Consider the following 25,892-nt stretch of genomic DNA (forward strand, 5'->3'; position numbering starts at 1 on the left):
AAAAATCTGCATGAATTGTTTATGACTGACCCTTTGTTTCATTCTTTCTCATAAGAAATGTCTGATTATTCATGTGATCAATCATTTGCAAAAAATTTTTCTCTCGTTCACATTTTGTTTTTAAGGCCACAACTGCTGCATGAACCAGAACCGCTTCAAATTCCTGAACCATTTAGCTCCCAGCAAGAATAAGTCCATTTCTCACGTTCTCATGGAAAAACGAGGCTCACAGATTTATCTAAAAATGTGTTCAAAGACAAAATCTGCTTTAAAAGGGACTCAGCTTCCCTGAGAATGGTGCAGCGGTCCACCGACTGTGCTGTAATGTGTCTTTAGTAAAATCGTTCCATTCCACAGATGACAGATTATAAGTAATCCTTGCTTTTTGGCGGTTGTGGTTTCAGATCCTCACCAGAGAGCTGGATGGTGTTGATATCACCTGTGCTTTTGAACGTGCAAAACTGATTATCCGTCATCCTGCTGTCCTGGAAGCCGAGGCTTTCCTGCCGGTTGATGGGAGTGCGTGGGCGGGACGGGATGAAAGACTCAGAGGTGTCAAGGAACGGTGTGTACATGTCCATCTCAGGCTCAGGTTCTGGTTCATTAATGATAGGCAGTGGTACATCGGTGGGGCCTGTAAAGGTTTGATAGGTGTCCGCCTGCTTGCCTTTTGGGAAGTCTAGCGAGCGGTCTGGGTAGCTGGTGTCCGTCAACATGTGACCGTAGACCATGCTGTCATCTATGTAGTCGTAAGAGTTGTTGTCAGGGGAAGGTTTGGTGAAGTGTCGATCACTTGGGCGGAAGATGTTGTTGGTCGTATAGATGGATGACTCTTTCCGTCTCTGTTTCTTTTTCCTGTTCAGATGGGATACAAAACAGAAAAATAAGAGTCGATAGGAATCTAATCATGAAACATCGAGCCGTCCCTCAGGAATGCACAGTGCTTGTTCCCAAGGGTTCAGATCTACGTTTTTTGACTGCAACTGTGTTACAATTTAGTATGCTAGCTATAGTGTCATGTTTTTATAGTAAAAAAACGAGGCAGTTATAATCAGCAGCAGCAGTTCCAGCAATTATCTGGGAGAATCCCACAAGCAACAGGTCAAACATTCAGGAACTGATGAACCTCCTTCTACTTATTATCCTCTGTCCAACCGTGTACACACACACGTCACAGTCACATCGCCAAGTCAGCAAACTGATGGAAAGCTTTGCCAACCAACAGGCTGCGCTCACAGACAACAGGTCCATCACACATTTCCCAACAAGAACAGAACCAGACTCTAAACAGAACATGTAAAACATCTCCTTGTAAAACATCTCCTTAAATAAAAATTTCAAACAGAATGAACATTCCCTCCATTACACCAGCTAGCCCAGCTCTGGCTTTACTTCCTTCTTTAAAACGGGACATTCACAACTATTGAATGAGGTTTCTCCAGTATTGTACATTTCAGAGGCCATTCAATTTAATTTAATTTATTGGCTGCCATCATTATTTGAAGAGCCTTTCAGGCAATATAGAAACACCACATATAATACCAGAATTTTAAGCAAAGACGTATAATTCTCAAAGTATGTCATTATTGACTCTTAGCTAAAGTGACACATATTTTTAGCTCAATATCTGCTAAATTGAGAGAGGTGTCACTGTTTTTTTTTTTGTTTTGTTTGTTTTTGTTTTTTTGCTTTCTGAGATCCGTCTCCTGTGGCAGCCATCTAGAATAAGGTCTTTGGGGTACTTACCTTGCTATAACACAGACAGCAGCTAGCAATAAGATCAAAAGCAGAAGAACTCCTGCTAAACCAAGAAGAATGGCCAATAGATCTGTGTAGAAAAATAAAGAAACGTTCAAAATTGAATCAAAGTTTGTGAAGGTGAGAGCATTTCTGGGCCCGAAAAAAGATTACTCACTGGACTTTTTCTGAAGAACAATTTTGGTCATAGCACCAAAGTCTCCCGTTTTTGGTTTACAGTTGGACATATCCAGCTGGAAACTCTGCTGTGCCATTAAGTTTTCTATCTTCTCGTCCTCCCGCCGGCTCATCAGCTCTGCCTTCTGGTCCAGGTTCTTCACCTTGATTTGGGTGTGTTTTTCAGCACATATGGGCTGGCTGAGGTTGGCAAACTGAATGTCTGCGCTGTACTGACTTGGGAGAGAGACTATCCAGGATGCGGTGGAGAAAGGTCTCATGCCCTGAGGCCAGTTAGGGGTGGCCAGTAGGGTGAGAATGGTCATAGTCGGGTCAATGCTGTAGATGAAGGTTTCTGGATAGTAAGAGAAATGGAGAGGAGTCTCAGAGCTGGAGTCTGACTGCTGTGACTTACTGCCACTATGTGGTATCTGGAAGCAAATACAGCTCTAATACATTCATTTTAAAGACTGACTATTTTCTAGATTTTACAAGTTAACTATTTTATGCCATTAAATTATTCTTTAAGAATGTTTTTTTTGTCTGAAAAAGCTAAAATCTTTACCATCTAATGTCAAATGGAACAAACAAAAAAACAGCAGTTATTCACACTTTGCAAGAATTAGATTCAATGAAAACCTGAAAATGACGAGAATACTAACTCGTGAGGTAGTTATAATCTAACAACTTTAAGTCTTTTTCTTTCATAATCAGGATTATCTTTGATGTTAAGTATCTCGGTGATTAAAAACAGCCACGAGCAAGTATGAACCTGCTGTATTCAGGTGTTGATGAAACGCAGAACAACACAGCAAAAGTACAAATAACAAAGAGTCAGAACCATTTATCCATTTTCCTCTTATTAATCTTTAATCACCGTTAGGTATTTTTCTCTGTTAAAGCAGCGTGAACCGATTCATTCCTATAGTTTAAAATGGTCCATCGTTTTTCTGTACAGTTGAATCTGCCACTTTGTGGAGTTGCTAACGCTAACGGTTAGCTTCTACTAGCCAAGACGCACTTAGCTGCTCATAGTCATTTTTTGATCAGGACTTTCAGAGGAAGGATTCTGCCTTTGTTATAAATCATTTAGAGATAAATGTTTAGGCCTACTGGATGAACCAGTGTTTGTCAACAAACCACTTAAAGAACCAGTTTTAAACTGGATTTTTAGGCACTTACTCACCCGAAACATGTCAGAAAGACAAAAAATATTTCACGTTTCTTTGGGCAAATGTATGAAAAAAATAAGCTGTTTGACAATTTAAATAGTACTTTATCATCAATATGTTGAGTCCCAAGAAGCTAGCAGGTCAAAACTGCATTTACAAAAATACATTTACCTGAGATCTCTGGACCAATGCTGACATTGAGAAACGGTTCTCTGACTTTGCTGAAGTCTGGTGTCGTAGCTGTGACGGTGATATTGGCGTGCACTTGAACTTTCTGAATGTTGCCATTGAGGCAGAAATCTCCAACAGAATACCCATCAGCCTCAGCCACGTTTAACAAAAAATCCTTCTGGCACTCCTGTCCCGGGAGGGCCTGCTGAAGACTCCCAGATGGAGATACCAGGTCCAGCGATTGGTCGCTGGGGATTCTGAGGAGCCAAGTGAAGCTACTGAGTGGCATCGGGAGGCAGGAGTCCAAAGAGGGAATGGTTAGAGAAAATGGAGGGCACGATGCAGCATTTGGGCAGTCTGTGAAGTCAAAATATAGAAATTTAGATAATTTTCTGTTACACTGAATTATAGCTTGGGTTTACCAATTAGCCATGGTGGCCATCTTGAATTGGGTTGACTCCAAATTTTAATTTTTTATCTTTTGTAATTAGGACGGATTTATTCAGGAAATTATAAACAAAAATAAAACTAAATTTTAAAGAAAAAAAAAAGATAAAATTTCTAAACGGACATCGATTGGTTCCCGGAGTAGAGCTGTTAAGATCCTGTTTTGCCTAAAGGACCTTAATGTTTATTTTTGCCTAGTTAATCAGGTCACATCCACAAAAACATGTCCTGTGTCTATAAAAAGCCATATTTACAGTTCAGAGGTTTATGTTTACTTAACATTTTTGAGAGTAAATCATAAGAATTAGCGGTTTCTTACCAAAAACTTGTCTAGCAGTCAGACGAAGGTCATCCTTTGTACAGTCCAGGAAGGAGAGACGGGCTGTGGTTCCTTCTAATACATTCATCTTTTCTTTGACCTCAGAGTTTAAGCTGATCTCACAATACGGGTCCGAACCTACTTTCTCAATCTGCAGGGACACGCCTTGTTGTTTGGTTAAATCCACTGTACAGAGAACTAACGGAGAAACACAACACAGTATTCAGGAATTAATTTGAGCTTTTATTCTGAAAATATCTTTATACTTTTATTATTTGGAAACTATTTGTTTTTGACTGCCTGTTTTACATTTCTGCCCAAAAAATTTCAGTGTTTTAAAGCATTTTAAAAGCTGAGCAATGAACTTAACAAGTACAATCTCACAATTTCTGTTTAAAAAACATTGAGAAACGTAGAGAAGTGGGAAATAAAACACTCTTACTTTAACTTTCATAGTTAAAGAGGACATATTATTTAAAATCCACCTTCTGCATCCTTTCGTGCTGTCGTGTGGGTCTCTACTACCTCTAAAGAACACCCTAAAGGTAAAAAAAAACTTGTCCTTCTGTTTTCTGTCAGTGTTTGACTTTAGGAATTATGTGACTAAAACGAGCCAATTTTTAGCATCCCCGATTGTGATGCCACAAACTGGGAAAGTAGAATAGAATTGCCTCTCACATGTAAGAGAGAGCTGCTGCTGGTGGAGGAGCAGCGGTTCTACTCTGAGAACCTTCTGGATATCAGAACTTCTCATCTTATGGCAGCCAATCAGAAGATAGGTGTGGACAGCCCCATCTTATTTTCTTAAAAGTGACAGAGCCCTGAAACAGCTCACTCTGGAAGGTACTGAAACACTGCAGTGAGAAGGAACCAGATGTAATTTATTACCTGGATGACCACTTCTCATCACAGAGACTCTGTAGCTCAAGCTGAGCCCTTGGAGCGTTGTGTTGGTTTCGCAGTTCTTCAGCACCATGCTGAAGTCCCCCTGCTGATGCTGAGGCTGGGGATCCGTCAGAGTCAGTGTAGTCACCTTTGACTCCCCTTTCTGATACTCCACCGCCACATCGCCCGTCAGGCATTCAGGGGCTGTGTAGTTATGAAAGAGGATGGTGTAGTTGTGCATGCCGGGTACTGTGAAATCCCACTGCATCTGCTGAAGATCGGGGAACTTCCTGGGGAAGTAGGGTGTGCTGAAGTCTGTATCCGATACACCTCGAGGTAGACTGACCTTCATGATGGCCAGCACTAAGACAGAGAGATGCAGAAAACAAGTGAGAAACTGGTAGCTCCATCTGGGTTTATTTAAAAAAAAAAAACTTATGATCACATGTTTTAAATTATTCAGAGATTAATAATTGTTGGGGAACATGGTTAGCTTCAAACCAGAGCTCTGATCGCTTAAGTTTAACATGAGTTTGGTTTAGACCAGCGGCCTACAACCTGCAAACCTAGAAATTTTCTAGTAGAGTGATTGCAGTAACCAAACTCTACCACAGGATGTCGTCTTACTCTATTCTTACACACTGCACCTTTAATATAAGACATAGTATATAGGAAGAGAATATAAAATACCCATAATGACACCAGCTGTGTTTTTACAAGCAACCAAGTTTATGTTATTGCAATGTGCATTTGCCCAAAGCTCTTATTGTCAAAGGGCTTTACAGGAAGTAGATCTAAGTTTGGTAAACTCGATGGATAATAAAAATGATAGTTTTACTCATTAAACCCAACAGTTTCATGTTTTAGTAGTTTCATCAAGTATATAAAGTCTGGTTGCAAGTGCAGGCTAAAACGTTAGCCGACTCTGTAATACGGCAAGCAGGGGTGACTCGTTAAATCAGTTTTCCTCGTCTCATTGCCTTTCTGTCTTTTTTCCTTATGTTGTGCAGTTGGAAAACCCTAACTTTAATAAAACTTTCCCATAACACTTTGATACATTTAGTCATACAGATTTGGTCTCTGGAGGCCTAAAAATCTCAAAATTCGCTCTCCGGTCACAACAGTTAAGGGAATAAATTCTTGTAACTGACTTACTTCTGGTCTCAGGTCCAACATCCAGTTTAAAGTTGGCAGGACCCAGTTTAGCATTCCCAGGCACCCTCAAGGACATGCGGCCCTTGTAACGAACCTGTACTGTGTTCACAGGGCCTCCTTGGCAAAAGGTACCAATATCTGCAAACCCGGTGCGCGGATAGGCAATAAGGGAGTACGTGTGGCCATCCGGACACAATTCTTCTTTTTGGACTTGTCGCATTCCCGGCTCTGGAAAGTCCAGCTGGAAAGTCTTAGGGGAGTTAACTTTCAGATCCCAAGTGAAAGTCCGATTGAAGTCAGGAAAGAATGTGGATTCAGCGTGAACAGTGTCACCTACACAGGACGACTTTGTGCAGTCTGAAGACAGAACACACGAGTTAGTTTTTCAGGAGTGCCGCGTTTGAAGGCCATAAAATCCTAAGTGAATGTTCCTAATAAAACACTTTTATAAAACTTCACCATGTGTTAAATTAGCATTAAAGCGTGTGATTGGTTGTTTCATTAAAAAAATATATCTTCAGAAACCAGTTTTTATACGAATCAGAACATGACTAAGCTAATTTGAATATTCCTACCAATTTGCCTGTTTATCTCCACACTGAAGACGTCTTGAGGCAGTGGACACGTGAACTCTACGATGGTGTTGGAAGGGTCAGTCAGGCTAAGGGACTGTGGGTTACAGTTTTGACCAGAACCCTCGTTTACACACACGCTACAGTCTGGCTCTTGGGCCACCCTGCTGATGAAGATCATGGTGTTGGGGTCAGAGGTCACAGACTCTTGTCTGCCACCTAGAAAAACAAAAATACAACTTTTGCAAAGATTTATTCACTTAAACTGCTGTAAACGTTTGTTGAAATGGCGTGCTTACGTCTTGGAGTTGTGTTTACATTGAACACAGTCCGGTCCAGATCTCCTCCTGTGGGTAACTCAAGTGTTACAGTTGTTGCTCCAAGCAGTTCTAGTTGAGACACCTTCCCATCTTTGCAGTAACTGTTAGTTTGGATGGTTCCATCAAACCTAGATGTACTCACAGTGTACTTATAACCATCCTGGCAATTGTCTGTGGTGGAAATGTCCTTTAGTCCATAACTAGGTCCAAAGTCCAAAGATAAAACGGTCCTTTCTGGGACACTAATGTCCCACATCAGGGTTCTTTTGAAGTCCTTGAAGAGGGTGGGATCAACATTAGCTACGGCTGGAGTGCAGGAGCTTGTCGTGCATGCTGAGACAAAAGTTTGGAAGAGTTAAAAAAATTGTATTTAATTATTATGCCAAACTTTGCACAAAGTAAAATATGAGAAACCTATCCTTTAATTATATTCGGATTACTTTAAAGCTCCCTCCAACCCTCACCTATGGTCAACCAATCAATCAATCAATCAGATTTTATTTATATAGCACCTTCTACCACCATAGTGGAGGCCCGAGGTGCTGAACAGCACATAACAACAAGGATAAAAACATCATAGTAGATAAGAGAATAAAAATAGTCCCTCCTAGATCTCAGTATAGAGCGGGGGACTTCCAGCAACTCCTGCTCAGCAGAGCGAAGGGCCCTAGAGGAGACATGCCACTGTAATAGTGCAGCCAGGTATGGGGGAGCACTGCCCTGCAGCACCCTGAAGACAGGGAGGAGGATCTTCAATTTTGCCTGATAATACACCGGAAGCCAGTGCAGAGAAGCCAACAGGGTAATGTGGTCCCTCCTTCTAGTTCAAGTCAGAAATCTGGTCACGAGCTTTGGGTAGTGACCGAAAGAATGAGACTACATATACAAATGACCGAAATTAGTTTTCTCCGCAGGGTGGCTGGGCTCTCTGTTAGAGATAGGGTGAGAAGCTCGGTCATCCGGGAGGGCTCGGAGTAGACCCGCTGCTCCTCCACATCGAGAGGAGCCAGTTGAGGTGGCTAGGACATCTAGCTAGGATACCTTCTGGACGCCACCCTGGTGAGGTTTTCCGGGCACGTCCAACTGGGAGAAGACCTAAAGAAAGACCCAGGACATTCTGGAGGGACTATGTCTCTGGCTGGCCAGGGAACACCTTGGGATTTCCCCGGAGGAACTGGCCCAAGTGGCTAGGGAGAGCAAAGTCTGGGCCTCACTGCTTAGGCTGCCGCCGTGACCCGACCCTGGATAAGCGGCCAAAAATGGATTTAAAGCAGACATGTCCAAATGCGGCCCGCAGAGGGAATTTGTGCAGACCCCAGTTGCAATTTCTAGAATTGTGTCTAGCTGGCTGTTGATGAAAATTGTCCCAGGAAACTTTTTACTGACATAAGGGCTATTTTTGAGCAGTACAATTTTATTTTTAAAATAATCACTATGATGTTTTTGTACAGGCCAGCGATTGCATTTAACTTGGCAATTTTTTACACTTCTGCTGTGAAGTGTTTGTTTTTATTGAATTGGTTACAATTTTCAGATATTTTTTTGTGTGTTTTTGCTCTTGTCCTGTTGATTTTACGTTTGCCTGGAAAATGTTGTGTTTGTTATTTCAGTTTTTTATTTCGGTTTAACCTTTCTATAGAGGACCCACTGGTAAAAAGATGGTTTGAAGCAAGTGGTTGAGCCTCATAAAAGTACATAAATAAATAAAATAAGTATTTACCAGTGAATTAAAGGTTTCTCATTCCCCACTGAGATAAGATATGCAATTACCTATTTTTGTTGTCATCTTCATGGTGAACACCTCCTGGGGCTTCAGGCAGCCAAAGTCCACTTCCAGATCGCCAGGACTCTTCAGGGTCTTTTCTGATGAGCTGCAGTCAGGAGCGGGACCACCACAGACGCACACGTCACATTCTGGCTCCCCCTGGTCGCGGCTCAGGACCACAGTGGAACTGGGGCCAATGGTTACGACCATTTTTGGTCGAACTAAAATAATTTAAAACAACAGTCAGTGACACAGAACAAAGAGGTAATCTGTTTGCGAAGTGTATCGTTTAGTCACTGCATAAACATCCTTAAATGTGTTTGGCTAAGGCTACTTTCCAAACCTTATCACTAAATTCTGAGTGACCCCTTGTTTTTTATTCTGTAATAAAGGCTTGTATCTGAAAAATGTTTGTGTGACTTTTAACAAGTTTTCAAGAAAATGTGAGTTTTTAAATGTTCTTTTATGCAAAAAATAAAAAATTGGGAACATTTATAATCCTAATGTTACAAATTTTAATGTATTTTTAATTGTCTTCAGCAAAATGAGAAAACAAAAACATCAAAGACTGGAAACGAACACGGTTAGGTCAGAAATGAGCATAACAGGCTACAAAAAAATTTGGTTACAAGCTAAATAAAATTTTTTGCTCAAATACTTAAAATTTAACTATTTATAGTCTATTATAAAACTTTGAAAACATATACATGAAAAGAGACGTTTGAGCAGTCAGAAACCTCAACAACTTTGTTCTTCCAATACATTCAGAAAATAATCTGCATACACCAGTAGCCATCTTCCCTTCATTTTGCTTAGTCATGCTAAGATTTAGAACTAGAGATAAAATGGGATTGGGCTGGGGGATTGCATCAATACATATAAAACAATGCAATTCCCTATGTGCCGAAATATACTTGCTGTATACAGGCGGCTTCTTTGTTCACATACTTGCTGCTACATGGTACTGCACAGAAGGTAGTACTGGAGGGTTCCACTAGGGGGCACACTAGACTACTAGTTTGTGGGTACAACCAAAACAAACATGTCGTCAATAGAAGAGGCCAGTAATTGGTTAATTTTGAGATTATGACAGAAAAAAGACAACAGCTGTACCGTAGGTGAAATGAAAGACTTCTAGAGACAGAGTGACCATGGCGAGTGTGTCTTGCTCTTTTGTCAACTCCACCAACTGGTTACTCGAATATTGCAGTGTGTGAACGTGTCACATTAATTTCGGGGAGATGCGTACAAATGACGTTTCAAATTAATACAAGTTAAGTGACGCAGCCATTTTAAACACACGTATGCATCATTAAACAGCAAGTATATTCCAGACCTATAGCTTATTTGGATGATAATCAGTGTCTGCATTGACTCCGGCAATCCTTACAATCCAGTAAAAACACATGGAAACTGAGCGGATGCATCCACATTTTCATGAAAATGTTTTCCAACAAATAAATAAATAAAAAGTCGTACAAGGATGTTGTTCTTACCAAAAGCTTCAGCGGTGGCTTGAAACAACACAAGTTGTACCTTCGTCTTCGGTTGTGCTTCTAAAGACACAACGGCTTGATTGAGCAGCTTTAAAACATTCTCAGTGCCACCACGACAATAATGGGTCCAGTTCTTAATGTTGGTTTTTGATGTGGCCACTGTATAACGCAGGCCATCGGGGCACGGTTGTGATGTCTCAATCAGTCCTTCTCCGAGAACGTTGAGTTTCACAAGTGTCTTTTCAGGTACCTTTACTTCCCAAGTAAAGGTTCTGGAAAACTGCTGCAGAATGGATGCCGGGGCTTCTACCGTCGATGGGTTGCAGGTACCTCCGGTGCATTCTGCATTGAAATTTTAGACAAGACTAGCTCTGCGTTTTGGTGCAGAAACATGTGTTTAGACTTTACTAAACGATCTAAACTCACCAACAGAGCTGTCAACAGTCACGGTGAAAGACTGTTCGATGGGCTGAGAGCACTTAAACAGAAGTTTAACCTCCTGTACAGGTACCAGGGTTACTGAGGAGCTGCAGGATGTCTGGGTGTCATTCACCCCACTGACCGTGCAGACAGAACACTCATCCAGAGTCAGGGTGGTGGAAACAGTCACAGTACAGCCACTGCATGGTGGCACCACTGTCTGCAAGGACTCTGATGAAAGAGAATAAGTGAGGCGAGGGTAAAACAAGTCAACAGTTAATTCTTCAGCACACCAAAGCATCAAATGATGATTAATGACCCACACTTTTATGGCGCCTTTCAGAGTCAGAGGACTCCAAAGCGCTTTACACTACAGTTTGCCATTCACATATTTACACACTGGTGGTGATGAGCCACAGCTGCCCTGGGGCACACTGACAGAGGCGAGGCTGTTGAGCACAGGCACCACCGGTTCCTTCAACCACCAGCAGTAAGCAAGGTAGATTAAGAGTATTTCCCAAGGACACAACAGCAGAATTCTCTGCTGGGAGCCGGGATCAACCCTACAACCCTCCGATTGTTGGAGCTCTACCTCCTGAGTGCCTAGGGGCCATCAACATCGTAACCATGAATTAAGAAGAAAAATTTTGTGGAGCCTAAGATTTTCTCCCGTTCCAGTTGGCTCATGAGTCCCCTGACCGAAAAAAATATATAATAATAATAAAGAATGTAAGTGAATTGGGCTATAAAGTAATTTTCTGGTCCGCTTTAACTTACACCCTGAATCACACGTATGTTGAACTTCAACTACCTCTGTGTGTTTAGATGATTGTCACGTAATTTCAGATTTGCTTGTCAAAAATTGGTAATTGAAGACCACAAAAGAGAAGTTCCATTTATGACGTCAAGCAGAATCTCACCGTCTCCCCCAGCATGTGCTATTTACCACATGGCCAGATTTACAGTGGTTTTCTCCACAATCAATTATCCTGCTTTCAACCTAGAAATAGGATGTGAAGCTCGCTAAACTGTCATTTTTCTTCTTCCTGGTTTGGTGATGTAAATTTGGTGAGAACGAGCAGTCGTAGTCCTTTACGTGTTTTTACACAAAACCTAAATTAACTTTTGCTGGATGTTAAAAATAAGCACTTTCTTGGCATCAAAATGTGTCTTTAACATTCATGGACATCATTATTATAGTAAGAGGAAATTATGAATTATAAAATCAAAATGCTCACCAATAACACGTTGGTGACAGTGTGGGGATCAGTGCAGGTTTTTATGCATCACAAGTGAAAAAAGTCGTTAAAAGCTACTCTCTGAATACGGTCATTTCAAACCTGAAGGAGCACCAGAATGTGCTTTTCTTCTAGTTTTTTTAATAGTGTCACCCTGAGGGCAACAAGGAGACTTTCCTCATTAATTACTGTAATAATGATTGTAACCTGGGTTGTTCATTTCTCCCATAGAGAAATCTTCCCGCTGGACTCCAACACGCAAATGATTTTCCTGCTTTACAGACAACGGTTTGCGTTCAAAAGTCAACGGCGAGTCAAAAACGATATCCCAATATGGTATGATGGTCGCCGTGACTTTTGAAGGGCTTATTGTTCAACATGACCTTTACTGAAGTCATTGATCAGTTCCTTGGTTTTGCATAAGACCAGGGAAGTGGTTGCAACACCCTTCAGCTAATGCATGCATGCTTCAGAGGCAGCAGTGCAGCGTCATCTGAAGTCCTGAGCAGATAGCAGCTGTCTGTAAACACGGCGAAGAGCAGAGGAGGTCAGCCCTGAGAACAGCCAGCGTTTGAAGTCACGGATGACATGTGGTGATTATCGTAGACCTTCTGAGCTCTCTGCCCGAATGCTGAATACATTTGTTTTCAAAAATAAACAAAATGCAGTTTCCACCAGACACGCCTTACTGTACCCTCCAATGATTACCATGAATCATGACTCATATTACAGAAGAAACTTTTTTTTTTAATTGGGTAACACAACTTGTCTTAATACGTTTCTGTGAAGTGAAGATGGCTCTGAGGTCAGGACTCCAATCACTTCCTGTGTTTTTCACAAGATGTTAAAATTCCTCTCCGAGGTTGCCCTGTGTTGACATGACCGTGTTGCATCACTGGTGGAGATGTTTCCCCGTCATTGGTCTTCCACACCCCAGAGGCATCACGCAGGAATCAGGGGGGCGATCACTGCTTATCACTGTTACTTTCTGATGCCTGTTCCTCATTTCTGTGTGCAGCTGCAAAATGCCGCAGCTGTAAAATCATGACTCGTTAGTTTTACTGGTTCAAAATTGTGCCATAAAAATTTATACCTCCTTTGCCAGGGTGATGGTGTTGACACAGAGCAGGGTAAGTCCACTGATTCATGGCCCTAGTGTATGTTTTACAACTAAACACAAAAAATACTCGATTTATACCTACAATTTTAAATAAATGTATTAGATTTTCGTTTAAAACAGACCAATCGTGTAATCTGCAGCTATCATTTTAATATAGCATGTAAATATAGAAAGGAATGAGTTGTTTTTTTCATCCTAAGCTGGAAATTGTATTTAAATATAAAAATATAAGGCTTGTTACAAGGATCAGACAAAGAGCTGGTGCATTTTAGGTAGAAATAAAGGTGCCACTGCCTCCTGTGGAAAGATTTTTACACAATCATGTCCACAATTTCCATAAAAACACTAAAAATCTACAATATTTCTAAAATATTTCCTCCAAAGGTGATAAAACTACAAAAAGAGGTGGATAAATAAGCCAGTTATATTCCAACATGAGATCATACTCAGCAGATCAGTGGCAGATTGCTGATAAATGATTAATGAAGTGGTGAATTTCTGCCCCCCAGGAAGCTCCATAAACACCTCATTTGAAAAACAGAGACTCGACTGTTAGATTTCTGCGAAAGTAAGCAGCGTTGATGTCGGAAAGCACTGATCAGTGGGAGGAGTTGAACCTGCTTTCTTATCTACACCCCGGCCTAGCTCTCTCACACACTGTTTTTATCACCGTCTTCCACTAAAACGTTAAAAGAGCGACAGCGCGCTCAAAGTCAGCAGCAGACGTCAATCGTTTAGAACAAATGAAAGTTTCTCACCTGTGGAGCTCAAAGATGACAGAAACAACAACACCAGGAGCGCGCGGGTTCCACAGAAACACGTCATCTTCTAAATGTAAGATATTTCTAATAATAATTTTTTTTAAGTCGAAGTCAGAAAAACGCGAACATTTCGGTGACTTTGAGCAGCAGCCTCGGCGTTGACAGCCACTTCCTGCTCGACGTTACCTGTGCGCGGCGGAGGGCGTGGCCCGCAGGTGGGTTTTACCTGTTCCAACCTGCAGGAAGGTCCGCGCAGTCCTACCGACGCACAGTCAGCGGAAAGCTGGTCGTTCTGTCGGACTCGAGCTCCGGTGGCTCTCCGTGCTGTGGCACAATGGACGCCCTATTTATAAGCAGCCCAACATGCCAAAGATAGTTGGCACCGAGCTGCTGTGGGGAGTGGAAACGGGAGTGAGCCTGGGACCGATCAAACCTGAAAACTAATATTATTATGACAACATGGAAGTCTATAATGAGAAAGAAAATCCCATTTTTAGATTTAGCATTGCATAATTATGAGGAAAACATGACTTCATTAATTTCAATGTTTTTATTGAATTTTACCGAATACACCCCAATATCTCATTATTATCACTATAGCTTCCTCATTAAGATTCATTACCTCATAATTATGAACTTTGTCATTCTGACTATAGTATCTTGTGTTTGTGCAGTTTCTCATTATTATAATTTATTTTCTCATTATCCAATAATTATCAGAACGCTTCTCATAAATATGACATGGTATCACACAGGTATGGGGAAGTATGTCTTGGTATCTCATAATCTCACCAATATGAGAAAAATTCTCTTAATTGTGAGAAAGTTTCTCATGATTATGAGAAGTATTGTCATAATTGTGAGAATGAATTTCATATGACATACTATCAGATAGTTATTAATCCATAATCTGATTATTAGGAATTAGTATCTTCTTATCATGACTTAGTTTCTCATAAATTTCTCATAATCACATAGTTATCATAAATTAGCTTGTAAGTATGACTTAGTATCCCATACGTATGAGAACTCATGTCATTATTATGACTAACTATCTCATCATGACTATAGTATCTCATCAATATAAGTAATTTTCTGATAATTATGAGAAAGTATCTTATAATTAAGAGCAAGGATGCCATAATTATGATGTAGGACTTAGTTTATCATAATCTCATATATGACATCATAAGTCATAATTATAGAATACAGATTGCAAGAGATCTTGCAATATTATGCAACTTAGTTTCTCTTAGTTTAAACTTTGTCGATAGGCGACCTGCATCCCTTCAAATGATTTTAGGCCTTTATTTACTTAAATGAATTTAAAATTTGTTTTAGATGAACAACAGGAAATGAAATGATTGAAACTAAGCTGGACAGCAAGCAAACCTAAAAAAAAATAACAAGGTCAGTTAAATGAGCAGATTATGATTGCACGTAAAAATCAACTTGTGTCTGATCAGGTGCATTTCCTCCCCAGTGGAACTGCAACAAAAATGTAATCTGGTGTGTGAACACTCCCAGAGAAGTGCTGAGGCTCACTCGTGCCGCCACATGCCTTACAAGGTGGACATTTTTGCACAGAAACATACCTGAGGGCTGGATCATCTGCACACACGCACACGCACGCACGCACACACACACACACATGGAGTGAGAGATGAAACAGGATTTTTGTTGTGAAATCTGGAACATCCCTGCCTTTAAATTTGAATCAGATCTATTTATTTTGTATTTTGTCATTTTTACAAACGTATAGGTTGAGGAAAACCAACACACGCGTGTGTAACGACACACAGCTTTTGCTTTTGGATGAACCAGTCTGACAGCATGCAAAGTGGGTGTTGAGCTGCAGTTTGTTCTACAACAACGGACCTCAGTGAAGAACCAGCAGCTGTCGGACATCCCCTCCCATGTAACTGTAGCTGCTGGACAGCCAACATGTGCTGCAGGGAGTTTCACCCATATGTATAAAACAATGTTTATGTACATATCTATGGTTTCAGGGTCGGTCCTGAAGGATCTTAGCTGGTTCTGGTGTTTGACAATGATTTATTCTTTTATTTATTTCCTCCACAGGGCAACTCTGTAAATAGCAACAAGGAATCCGTGGCAGACTGGATGACAAAAATGTCAATCTACTTTTAAAATAGACAACAACGTCAGTTACAGTTACATTTCTGACTTGTTGCTACTCATCTGCTGGAGCTGAGCCTGGTTTTATAGGCAGACTCCATGATGGAGGACCTGAACAGTCCACATGGAGGCAGCAGCAGCTGGGTTTGCTTAGTTTGGCTCCACTTCAATCTAATCCATTCTGTTTTTAAAGTAAAGCTTTTATCAAGTCAACAGAAATAAAAATACTTTTACTTTTTGATACGATCAGTAAACCATAAAATTAAATAATACTTCTTTAACTCCGAAAAAGAATGATCCCATTTTATTAAAATGATTTAATCTTATAACAACTTTGCTTGCTGATAATTAGTTTTTTGTAGAAACAAATAAAGTGACATAAATATTCATATAACTTCTGTATTTCAGTTATTAAAAAGTTTGGGATGAAGAACCAAAACCTCCAGAACTCCAAGATGAACTCAAACTGAAATTTACAACTAATTTTTTGATCTATTGCTCAATACACTCCAAAGGTTTTAGTCATCAAAAGTTTCAATGGTGTCCTGATGAAATGAATAAAAATACTCAGAATATTTCAGAACAATGAAGAAAAATCCAGATATTTTTTGTCCTTATTTATTTTCATTTATTGACATTAAAATAAAAATACAGAACTAAATTGCTACAAGCCAAAATGAAAAAGGGGACAGAAAGAAGAAAAACTTATGTTATCTGCCCCTTTTAACTAAAATAACATTAATACAAATGAAACGATCATATGATTCTTAAAAATTTTGAACAATATAGTTTCTGGACTGGTTGGCCGACACAACCTCAACCCATGAATTGAAAAAAAGGAAAGAAAACAAGTTACACAGAAAGAAGTATAAAGTTATAGACTATATACATACATATATACACATGTGCATACATAGACTTGTTTCCTTTTCCCTTTTTTTTCATCCCCAACCTCCTCCCCACATGCATTTATGTAACAGATCTATATAAGTTAATCATTTCATTTTTTAATCTCTTTTTTGAAAGTCAATATTGCTTTTGCATTCTTGATTTCAGTGTTTAATTTGTTCCACAATTTAACTCCATATATGGACACACAATGTTCCTTAATGAGTATCCGATGTCTAGGTACATTAAATGATTCATGACCTTTTAAATCATATTTGCTATGTCTTTTTGGAAATCTTTTGATTAAACCTGCAGGTATGTTCCTTTTGTTTGCATTATACATAAATTTTAAAATATTGTAGTCCACCAGATCATAGAATTTTAGTGGTTTTAATTTTATAAATAATGGATTGGACGGATCTCTGTAGTTGCTCCTTGTGATTATTCTTATTGCTTTTTTCTGTAAGATGTAAATGGAATTTGAGTTTGTGTCTGTTGGTCTGCAGGGGCGGTTCTGGATTTGGGGGGGGAACTGCCCCCCCCCCCATTCAGATCGACCCCATTCCGTCTCCGCAAGCTCCTTTTTCCAATTACATTGAATGCAGCATGATGTAAACAAACACCGACTCCAGAGGCACAAAAGTGGTTGCTGCTAGGATGCAGGATGAAGCGAAAAAGGCAAGCAACTATTTCTGCGTATTTAAAAAAGACCAACAGTGTAAGTAGGCGGGACCGATCTGTCTGTTTAGTTTCAGTACGTTGTTGTCAGTTTTGGGACTTACTCGTTAAAAGCGCCAAAGCCTCATTGCTGACTTTAACAAGTCTCGTCTACAAATATGATCCCTCATGAAGTTACTACTTTACACCAGAAGATAGTGGAGATGTGTAATCTTCAGGCTGAGCAAAGTTTTGGAGATTTGAGTTTGAAAATCGCCTCCCGCCGAGAGGCTCGCAGTCGGGGAGAGGAGGAGATGCGCGCAACATGAAGAGCGCAAACATTAGATAAAACGCATAATTGCCAGCAGGTCTGGTCTTTGTTGACTGATCACTTTGTCTGGTACACACCATTATGTGAAAGAGTTAATTTACATTTAATTAAGGACCCGTGAGACATAAGATTCCATAGTAAATATGAAATCAATGTTACGGACCGCTGGGTTATTTTAACCAGAAGATTGGAACTTTTTATTGCAGGGATTATGTAACACTTTGTATTAACTGAGAGACAAGAGAAGAGAGAGAGAGTCCTTTTAAACGTTTAAGACAGTGGTTCCTAATCTGGGGGTCCCGACCCCCACAAGGGGGCGCCAAAGCCTCTCAGTGGGTCGCCAGGACCTCTCCACTTTAAGGGGTTAAAACTTCATTTATTACTTGTTTATAGCCTACATTTTGCTCACATTTTTTTCATGAGTGAAAAGTTTACTGATATTAACACAAGAAATAATTAGTACAGAAAAAGTAACACTTTTAAGAACATTTTGCTCAGCTCACTGTTTTATTTTCAAGTGTCAAAAGTTCATTAAAGATAGGACTGGTTGATTAATCACAGCCTTCACAGTAAATAATCTAGTATAAACGGTAATATACACATTTAAGTACATTTTGCTCAGTGTATTTTTTATGTGTCAAACGTTTATTGAAAGGAATGATTGATTTATCAGTGTTTACAAGAAACAATGTGTTCAGAAAAGTAATACAAACTGTCAAGCACATTATGCTCTGTTTGGTTTTGTTAATGACTTAGTTCTGTACTGGAGCCTACTATTACTGTTATCTATTGAATCCAAGCATATTAAAATGTGCTTGAACACTTTTATCATTTCTTAATACTGTTTGTACTGGAAGAGAGAATGGGAGGGGGTCATCAAAAATTTTACTGGTAAAAAATGGGGTCCCTTGGGAAAAAGGTTGGGAACCACTGTGTTAAGATGATTTATTTCTAAACAGTTTAAACAATTTTAAACAAGACTAACTCTAAATGATGGATGGATCTGGTGTAATGAGACGTGAGATGACTGGTGCATATGTGAGTGATGTTTTTACCAGAACTCTCGTATCCGGAGAAGCAAGTCTGAATGATATTGTGATGTCTTGCTTCTAGCTATGATCAGAGTTTGATCGGAGTTTCATAAAAACATGAGATGCCATTTTGTCGCTCCACACATGCCCTTTGAGATGAGACCTCCGTACAGATCTGCCAGGTCCTCGGACCCCCTTTCGGTACAGGAGCCGGTGAAACAGCGTCAGCAGTACGACAAACTAGTCTTTGGATTGTCTCCAGGTAAAAAGCGACAGGTGGTTCACAGCATCAAATGGACCCCCCTTGGGTCAGCGAGTTCAGCTTTTATTCTGAAAGGAACAGTTGCTTGGTTGGTAAAATGCAACAGATTTTATCCAGCTTGATGGTTCTCAGCTTAAAAAGGAAGTCCGGATGGCCGGTCCGATACTTCGCTTAGCATGCGGTGAACTCCAGTGAGATCTTGAGAACTGAACTTAAGATGGCGTTGGAACTGGTTTTATTAATCTGGATGTTTTGATTTCTGGTTGAATCAAAGTTGGCAGATTTATAAACACCACAGAGACTATGCCACGCTTCAGAAAGGAAGGTTCTGATTGGATCAGTAACAGCAATGTGTGTACATTATGTGTAGTCAGCATGTCTAGTGACTAGATTAAAGTCATATTATTTATTAAAGTATATTAAACATAACATTGTCATTTCACAGATCGGTCAACATTATATTATATTATTGATTATATTATTGACTAACACTGTTTTGATTAGCTTTATTAAAAATAGAGTTCTTTGATTTATTAAAGGAAAGAGTGCTTTATCTTCATTCTTCTCTTGCTGGAAAGAAAACAGTTTTAGAAGCAAATGCATGACCTTGAGGCAGTCTCATGCACTCTAGTACTGTGTCAGAGACATCTGTGGAGAGAGGTTAAATAACCTCTGGAGGAATAGCTCCTTCATCACGTTACACTCTGATTATGAAGCACAATATTGTCTCTGATCCAGCCGGGAAGATTGACGCTGCTGCAGCATCAGACAGCTGGTGCTGCACAAGAGGTGTGTGGAGCTTACAAGCTCCAAACGTTTGGTTTGATGTTTGTTTAACCTTCTTTGGGACATGATGGATGTAGAAATGATGGTAAAATCACCGCTAACTTGACAGACGTAGCGACAATGTAAAAAAAAAGCCATAAAAAGGGGCAGGTGCCGATGCGTTATATATGGAAGTCAAAGTGTGCCACATAATCATAAAAATAAGTAAAATATGAAATTTAAAAAGAGCTTCATTTATGTATATATAGATTAAAACTTTCCAAATGTAATGAAAATGTCTAAATAACGTAAAAAATACGAAGGAGCATCTGGGAACTACTGCTCTAAATGATAAGTGAATATGTTTTTTTAAATTATTTTATGTGCATTTTTTTAGGGCTTTTATGTTTTCTGTAAAGATTGGTATGCTGAAAATCATTTAATGTTTTGCATAAAGCATGAGGTTTTGGTTAGTAATTGATTGGGAGAATAAATGACTGATTTGGATAGTGTTGATCAGGCAGAGCTTTGTTGCCAGCGTTCCACTGCATAATGGTTTCAAACATGTATATAATAGTGTTAGTTTTTTCGTAAACCACTGGATGAAATTACACAAACTGACTGAGCTCTAGTTAAGGCTCTTGCAATAGTTTGTGTATGTGTACGTGCGTGCGTGCGTGTGTGTATGTGTTTGGGGGAGGGTACATTGGAACTTCGTCCCCCCAGTTTTAAAATCCTATCTGCGCCCCTGGTCCAGGGTCTTTTGCATTTTTACAGCAAACATTAAACTTTCATTCAAATGTTAAATGTACACTTCAGCTTTAGAAACTGATTTAGCAGAGTGTTTTTTTAATTAAAATAAACAATAAAGCATTCAACTCCACTTGCATCACTCTTGTACTCACAGATCGAATCACAATTAAGCAGTGTCTTGACCAAGGACACCTACAGGATTATTGATGCAAGGCATTGTGGGATTTAGTCATTTTTAAATGGGCAACATTCTAACTGCAGAACTTTCACAAATTTTTGGCTGCTTGAATATTTTATAATAAATCCTTGGAATTAATTATTGAAGATGTGGATGTACGAGTAAAACTGACACATTTCTGACTTCCTACCAGTTGTCCCTGTCCGTTGCCACGGTTGCCACCCACAAATCTACCCCCCCACCCCCACCCACCCCCACCCCCACCCCCCGAGGAGTCGGGGCGTCTGCAGACTCATGTCCCTCATAAACATGGCCGACAGCTCCCCAGCTGTCTGTGTAACGAGACCCCCTCAGGTCTGTCAGACTGCTTTGGGGGACGGAAATGAAGGCAAACTGGACATGACAGACCCCAGTTACACTCCCAGCCTTTACTTTAGTGAGGACGGAAGAGTTTTATTGATTTAGTTTAATATTTACCATTTGCACGTGTTTATTCTTATTTCTTTGCATTGTTTCTTTATGTGTGTTTAGGACTTTGCACCAGATGCGGTGAGGCGGTGAACGCTGCAGGAGGAGCGTGCCAGGCTATGGGTCATGTCTTCCACAGAGCATGTTTCACCTGCAGCATGTGCAGTGAGTCCTTAGATTGTGAACATTTCTGCAAAGAAGTTCAACTTTCTATTTAACCTTTTATGACTTGTATTAATTATTTTTTAAATATTCCCCCAAATGAAGCTTAAATGGGATTTGTGTGTTCGGGGTTCAGGGTTTACACCTTTAATTGTTTTAAACGGCTAGAAATAACCCTTTAATCCTTTTACTGTTTTATTGTTTTACATAGCAACATTTTTTCCTGTATTAAAGTTCTTGTGCACCATTGTGATGCACCATTGTCTCAGACAAACAGCTCCACGGGAAGCCATTTTTTACAGCATCTGGATTAATCTATTGTGAGGAAGATTTTCTGGTGAGCATGCATTTTTTATTCTTCAGATTGAAACGATTTTTATTCGCTTTTTGTGACTTCCTTGAGATATTTTTGAAGTTCTCAGGTGTTCATCCATCCAGAGAAGTGTGCAACAGCTGCAGGAACTCAATCACAGACTTGGTGAGGGTTAACTCGTTTCTTAAAAAATGAAATTTAGAAGAACTAACTTTCTCCACAATCAGGTCCTGCAGGCTTGTGGGAAATCGTACCACCCATCCTGTTTTTGGCTGTGTCATCTGCAGACTGCAGCTGGTGGATCAGCCCTTCGCTGTAGACTCAGCCTGCAGGATTTACTGTGTCAGCGACTATCAGAGGTGAAATTACAATAGGCCTCGCCCTTTGACTCACCCTCTAATAAAAAGGGGGAATATCCTGCTAAACAGGATACATGGGAGATAAATCAGTTTCTGAGACTCCACTCATGGTCTCAGGATCAAGGCTCCCCGCTGTGATGCCTGCAGGATGCCAATACTGCCAACAGAGGTGAGCTAAGAATTCATAAAATGACCTCACATTTCAATGTTATGATAAATATCTATAATCTTCTCTCCTTTGAACTGTTTCAGGGATCTAGAGACTCAATTTGGGTGGAATCATCTAACAAGTATCACCACGTAGAGTGTTATAGCAGTGAGGTTAATCTTATTTAAAAACAGGTGATCCAGGAAACGTTTAACAAAGTGATGTTTTTCATGACTTCTTACCTCAGTAATCACCCTGTCATCTTAAAGTTACACTAAAAAGTTTCCGGCTCCCCGCCCTACTGATTGAAAGTGGAACTACAACTGTCATGAACATCCCTGCTGCAGCCTGCTGTGGCTAACGCTAACGACAAGCTAACACTAACATAAACCAACTTATACCAAAAGAAACCATGAAAAAGATCCATATTGCTGGACAAAAATATTATTACTTACAAGTCCAGTTGCAACAAAGCCAGGTCATCATCAGTCCATAATTTCATAGCCTCCTTTATCTCCCTCAGACACTGCAGGTTGTGCTGATGTCCCCTCTGGTTTTAGCTCTTTGCTTCACCTCCAAAGACATTACTCTCTTAATTTTACTTCCAGGCTCCCTCGTGATGCCAACTGTCATGCTGGTTGAACTGGGAGTTGGAATGTAGCGTGTCTTACGACCCAAACGTGGAGATGCTTGCATCAGGAGAAGCTAACACGCAGTTAAGCCTCATTCATACCTCTCTGTAAGATCCCCGAGTGAGAGACGGGCATGCATTGACAGAGACGTTTCGCTTTAGGACTTCTCTGTCAGCTGAAGATGGTTGCAAACACAATTTCCCACCAGGGTGTAGAGCTATTCTAAGGTGTCCTGAAGAACAACTGAAGAACTGGATGGCTCAAAAATTGAAGAGCTGGTTTGCTCAAAACTCTAGGCACGATTCCAGGAAAATAATGACTGAGTGCTGAGTAGATGAGATGAGCTTCCTGATATTGTGTGATGATGTAGCGGGGTGAGTAGTAAGGGGAATGCTGAGAACTGGAGTCCTAGGTGTTACCCCGGTTTCACACTGCAAGCATCAGTGGAATGGAACGGCAGCAAAGCGGCACCCCTTCAAATAGAATCCAATCATAGTCTATGGAGTGTTTCAAACCAGCCGCGACGCGGCAATTTCCAGGCGCGTCCCAGAAGGGGCATGCCGCGCCGCTAAAGATAGGATCGAGTTCTATTTTTTCCGCGAGCCGCTTCTGGGACATGTCAATTTTCACAGTTCACATAGTGCGAGACAGGAAACCACACGGTTTCAGTGTAAAATCCCTGGTTATTTTCAAAATAAAATGCAACGTTGCGATGTTATATGTAACTTACGTCAGTACATGTGACCGAACGGCTTTGTTTACCTCCAGTTTCTTTCGAGAAGTGCAATGGTGTGATTCCTCACGTGGGTTGTGATCTCTCGATGAGGAAGGTGTAGGAAGTCTCGAGGGATTTTAGAATCTCGCGGGTACAGCGAGGCAGCCGTGCTGCGGCCAAGACTCTCCCGGTGTGAAAAGGACCGCTTTGAAGTTCGCGAGTGAGCCGCTCCGCTGCTGTTCCGTTCCGCTGATGCTTGCAGTGTGAAACCGGGGTTAGATTGCCATCTGGAGGTGCGTCGGCGAGCGGGGACCGTGACGGAAACTTCTTTCTTCTTCTTTTTCTTCTTGTGTTTTTTATTGACGGTCGGCAAACTAAAACGGCTAACTGCTAGCCTTTTATTAGGTAGGCTACTGGCACAGAAAATGGCTAATAGCGTTTAAGCAGGTAAATAGCGCCCTCTGGGGCACCTACCCGCTCCACAAAAGTGTTATGTGCTGTTTCTGCTCAGCAAAGGGCTGCAGAATGCTGTCCCCGTGTAAAGTTGGTAAGTTTTCTTTCAGCACAATCACTGAGCCCCAATTTTTAAGGAGTTGGTTAAAGTGAAAAAAAACCGACTTAGTGTTGCTTTAATAATAAGGTTTTACTGTTTGTGTTTTATGTAACGTCATGAAGGAACTAGATCCATCCATCACATAGTGTTTAAAGTTATCGTTAGCCTTGTTTTAAATTGTTTAGAAATAAATCTTCTTAAACTTTCAAACTTGTCTCTCTTTTTGACTCTGGGCTATTACGAAGTGTTACCTAATCCCTGCAATAAAAAGTTCCGATCTTCTGGTTAAAGGTAGTATTCAAAGATACATCAAATTGATTTCATAGTTTCTTTGGAATCTCACCTTCGATGGCTTCCTACGTAAGATGTAACTATTGATACATTTATTATTCATCTTTGTGTCCTAATATGGAAATGAAGAAAAGTGAGTTCAGAACAGATCGTCTATTTGCTACTAAATAAAATGTCAAAGATCATGATGCATTTTTGAAATATGAATAATCCAGTAGTGTGCACATCTGTTGTATTTGCTGAAATTGTTTTCTATAGTATTACATTTATGTGAGGAGCTTCCATGAATGTGGACAATAGTCATGAGTGACAGATCTTCCATGAGGAAGTTAGAATCAGAATTTTAAAATAAGTAAGCATGTTTAATTTTTTTCAGATAAAATAATTGTGTTCATTACAGTTACTTGAAGGAAAATGGAAGCAGACAAAATTGGCTTCGGCAGTTGGGCAACAATTGGAAATTGGTTTGGGCCTTATGAATCAAAATCCATTAATCTTTTTCAAACATTGGTGATACAGGATATAAAGAGACAAAATAAACAAAAAAGATTAGACTTTGGAAAGACGCTTATATAGATTTTATAACAAATCCCACCCCTTTCCTACCCACATGACCACATCCATCTGGAGTAGATAAGGCTGGAAAAAGGAACACTGAAAAAAAATGTATATGCTCTCCATGGGTGAACAAGTTCAGGCTTTTGTTGTGTGAAATCTAAAAATCTTTTTTGCGTTTAATATTCATTCGAATCTATTTGTTTATTAATTTGTCATTTTTACAAACGTTTAGGTTGAGGAAACCCAACACACGTACTCGCATAACAACACACAGATAATTTAATTTACACTTATGAATTTGCTGCAAATCTGCAGGCTGCATGATTGCAAAAAGACAAGACAAATCATAGTGTAATAAATAAATTAGCTGCACTGGTGTAGCACCTTCTTGAGTCAGAGGTCTCCAATACATGGTACAGTGTATCCTTCATTTGTACACACCCTGGTGGCAATGAGCTACAAGCCAGAGCTGCACTGGGCGCCATCATTTCCTCCAACTTCAGGGTTTATTTCAAGATCGTGTTTCTGGTCTATAGGGCCTTACATGGACAAGCGCCATCTTACATTGGTGATCTTCTTAGTCCCTACACCCCCAGCAGGGACCTGAGGTCCAGTGATCAAAGCCTACTGGTTGTGCAGCACCAGGCTAAAGTCCAAAGGTGACAGATCATTTGCTGCTGTGGCCCCCAGACTCTGGAACTCTCTCCCCCTGAGCCTGAGATCTGTGGACTCCTTTAAAAAGCAGCTGAAAACTCACTTGTTCAGGCTGGCTTTTGTGTGACCTTCATCACCCTCTCCCTGTTCTGCTCTCCCTGCCTATTCCACCTTCCATGAGGATCCACTGATTTCCCTCTTTCCTATTCACTCTCTCTCTTTCTCCACATTTTTAATCACAATTGTCTATTTTTTGTGCATTTTAAATATATTTTAATAA

General features: G+C 40.3%; 2 protein-coding genes across 8 annotated transcripts in view; one reads left to right on the plus strand and one right to left on the minus strand.

Moving 5' to 3' along the window:
• The window catches only part of cdcp1b (CUB domain containing protein 1b), a 14,480-nt gene extending 409 nt beyond the window's left edge, over positions 1 to 14,071 (minus strand). The window contains exons 1-13 of one of the 2 annotated variants that reach the window (XM_015973511.3): positions 13,753 to 14,071; positions 10,643 to 10,867; positions 10,217 to 10,558; positions 8,726 to 8,941; positions 6,935 to 7,288; positions 6,639 to 6,854; positions 6,064 to 6,420; positions 4,912 to 5,271; positions 4,024 to 4,221; positions 3,258 to 3,614; positions 1,916 to 2,269; positions 1,747 to 1,828; positions 1 to 855 (exon numbers count right to left, since the gene is read on the minus strand). The exon at positions 1 to 855 is cut by the window's left edge and continues 409 nt beyond it. In XM_015973511.3, the coding sequence (XP_015828997.3) occupies positions 366 to 855; positions 1,747 to 1,828; positions 1,916 to 2,269; positions 3,258 to 3,614; positions 4,024 to 4,221; positions 4,912 to 5,271; positions 6,064 to 6,420; positions 6,639 to 6,854; positions 6,935 to 7,288; positions 8,726 to 8,941; positions 10,217 to 10,558; positions 10,643 to 10,867; positions 13,753 to 13,819 (3,618 nt within the window). In that variant the 5' untranslated portion in view covers positions 13,820 to 14,071 and the 3' untranslated portion in view covers positions 1 to 365. The remainder of the gene's footprint in view (positions 856 to 1,746; positions 1,829 to 1,915; positions 2,270 to 3,257; positions 3,615 to 4,023; positions 4,222 to 4,911; positions 5,272 to 6,063; positions 6,421 to 6,638; positions 6,855 to 6,934; positions 7,289 to 8,725; positions 8,942 to 10,216; positions 10,559 to 10,642; positions 10,868 to 13,752) is intronic. The other variant, XM_015973512.3, reaches the window with a different exon arrangement.
• limd1b (LIM domains containing 1b) lies at positions 13,000 to 25,813 on the plus strand. Of its 6 annotated transcripts, none has more exons than XM_054745071.2 (6): positions 21,021 to 21,195; positions 21,291 to 21,392; positions 21,659 to 21,867; positions 21,990 to 22,061; positions 22,179 to 22,230; positions 22,314 to 25,813. In XM_054745071.2, exons 1-5 carry the CDS (start codon positions 21,054 to 21,056, stop codon positions 22,197 to 22,199), a joined length of 546 nt encoding a protein of 181 aa, XP_054601046.2. In that variant the 5' UTR covers positions 21,021 to 21,053; the 3' UTR covers positions 22,200 to 22,230; positions 22,314 to 25,813. The 6 variants fall into 6 exon arrangements, 3 of the variants coding, with proteins under 3 accessions (XP_054601046.2, XP_070403611.1, XP_070403610.1); XM_070547510.1 differs by having other exon boundaries at positions 21,659 to 21,726; positions 21,805 to 21,867; positions 22,179 to 25,813; XM_070547509.1 differs by having other exon boundaries at positions 22,179 to 25,813.
• Positions 25,814 to 25,892: the final 79 nt, after the last annotated feature.

Source organism: Nothobranchius furzeri, chromosome 19 (genome assembly GCF_043380555.1).
Source record: "Nothobranchius furzeri strain GRZ-AD chromosome 19, NfurGRZ-RIMD1, whole genome shotgun sequence".
Taxonomy (NCBI): Eukaryota; Metazoa; Chordata; class Actinopteri; order Cyprinodontiformes; family Nothobranchiidae; genus Nothobranchius; species Nothobranchius furzeri.

Bases quoted from the DNA above. Each gene is read 5' to 3' on its own strand.
- limd1b (XM_070547509.1), top strand. From the start codon at position 21,054: ATGTCCCTCATAAACATGGCCGACAGCTCCCCAGCTGTCTGTGTAACG. The intron at 21,196-21,290 runs GTGAGGACGGAA...ATGTGTGTTTAG, and splicing joins CACTCCCAGCCTTTACTTTA to GACTTTGCACCAGATGCGGT. The intron at 22,062-22,178 runs GTGAAATTACAA...TCATGGTCTCAG, and splicing joins TGTGTCAGCGACTATCAGAG to GATCAAGGCTCCCCGCTGTG.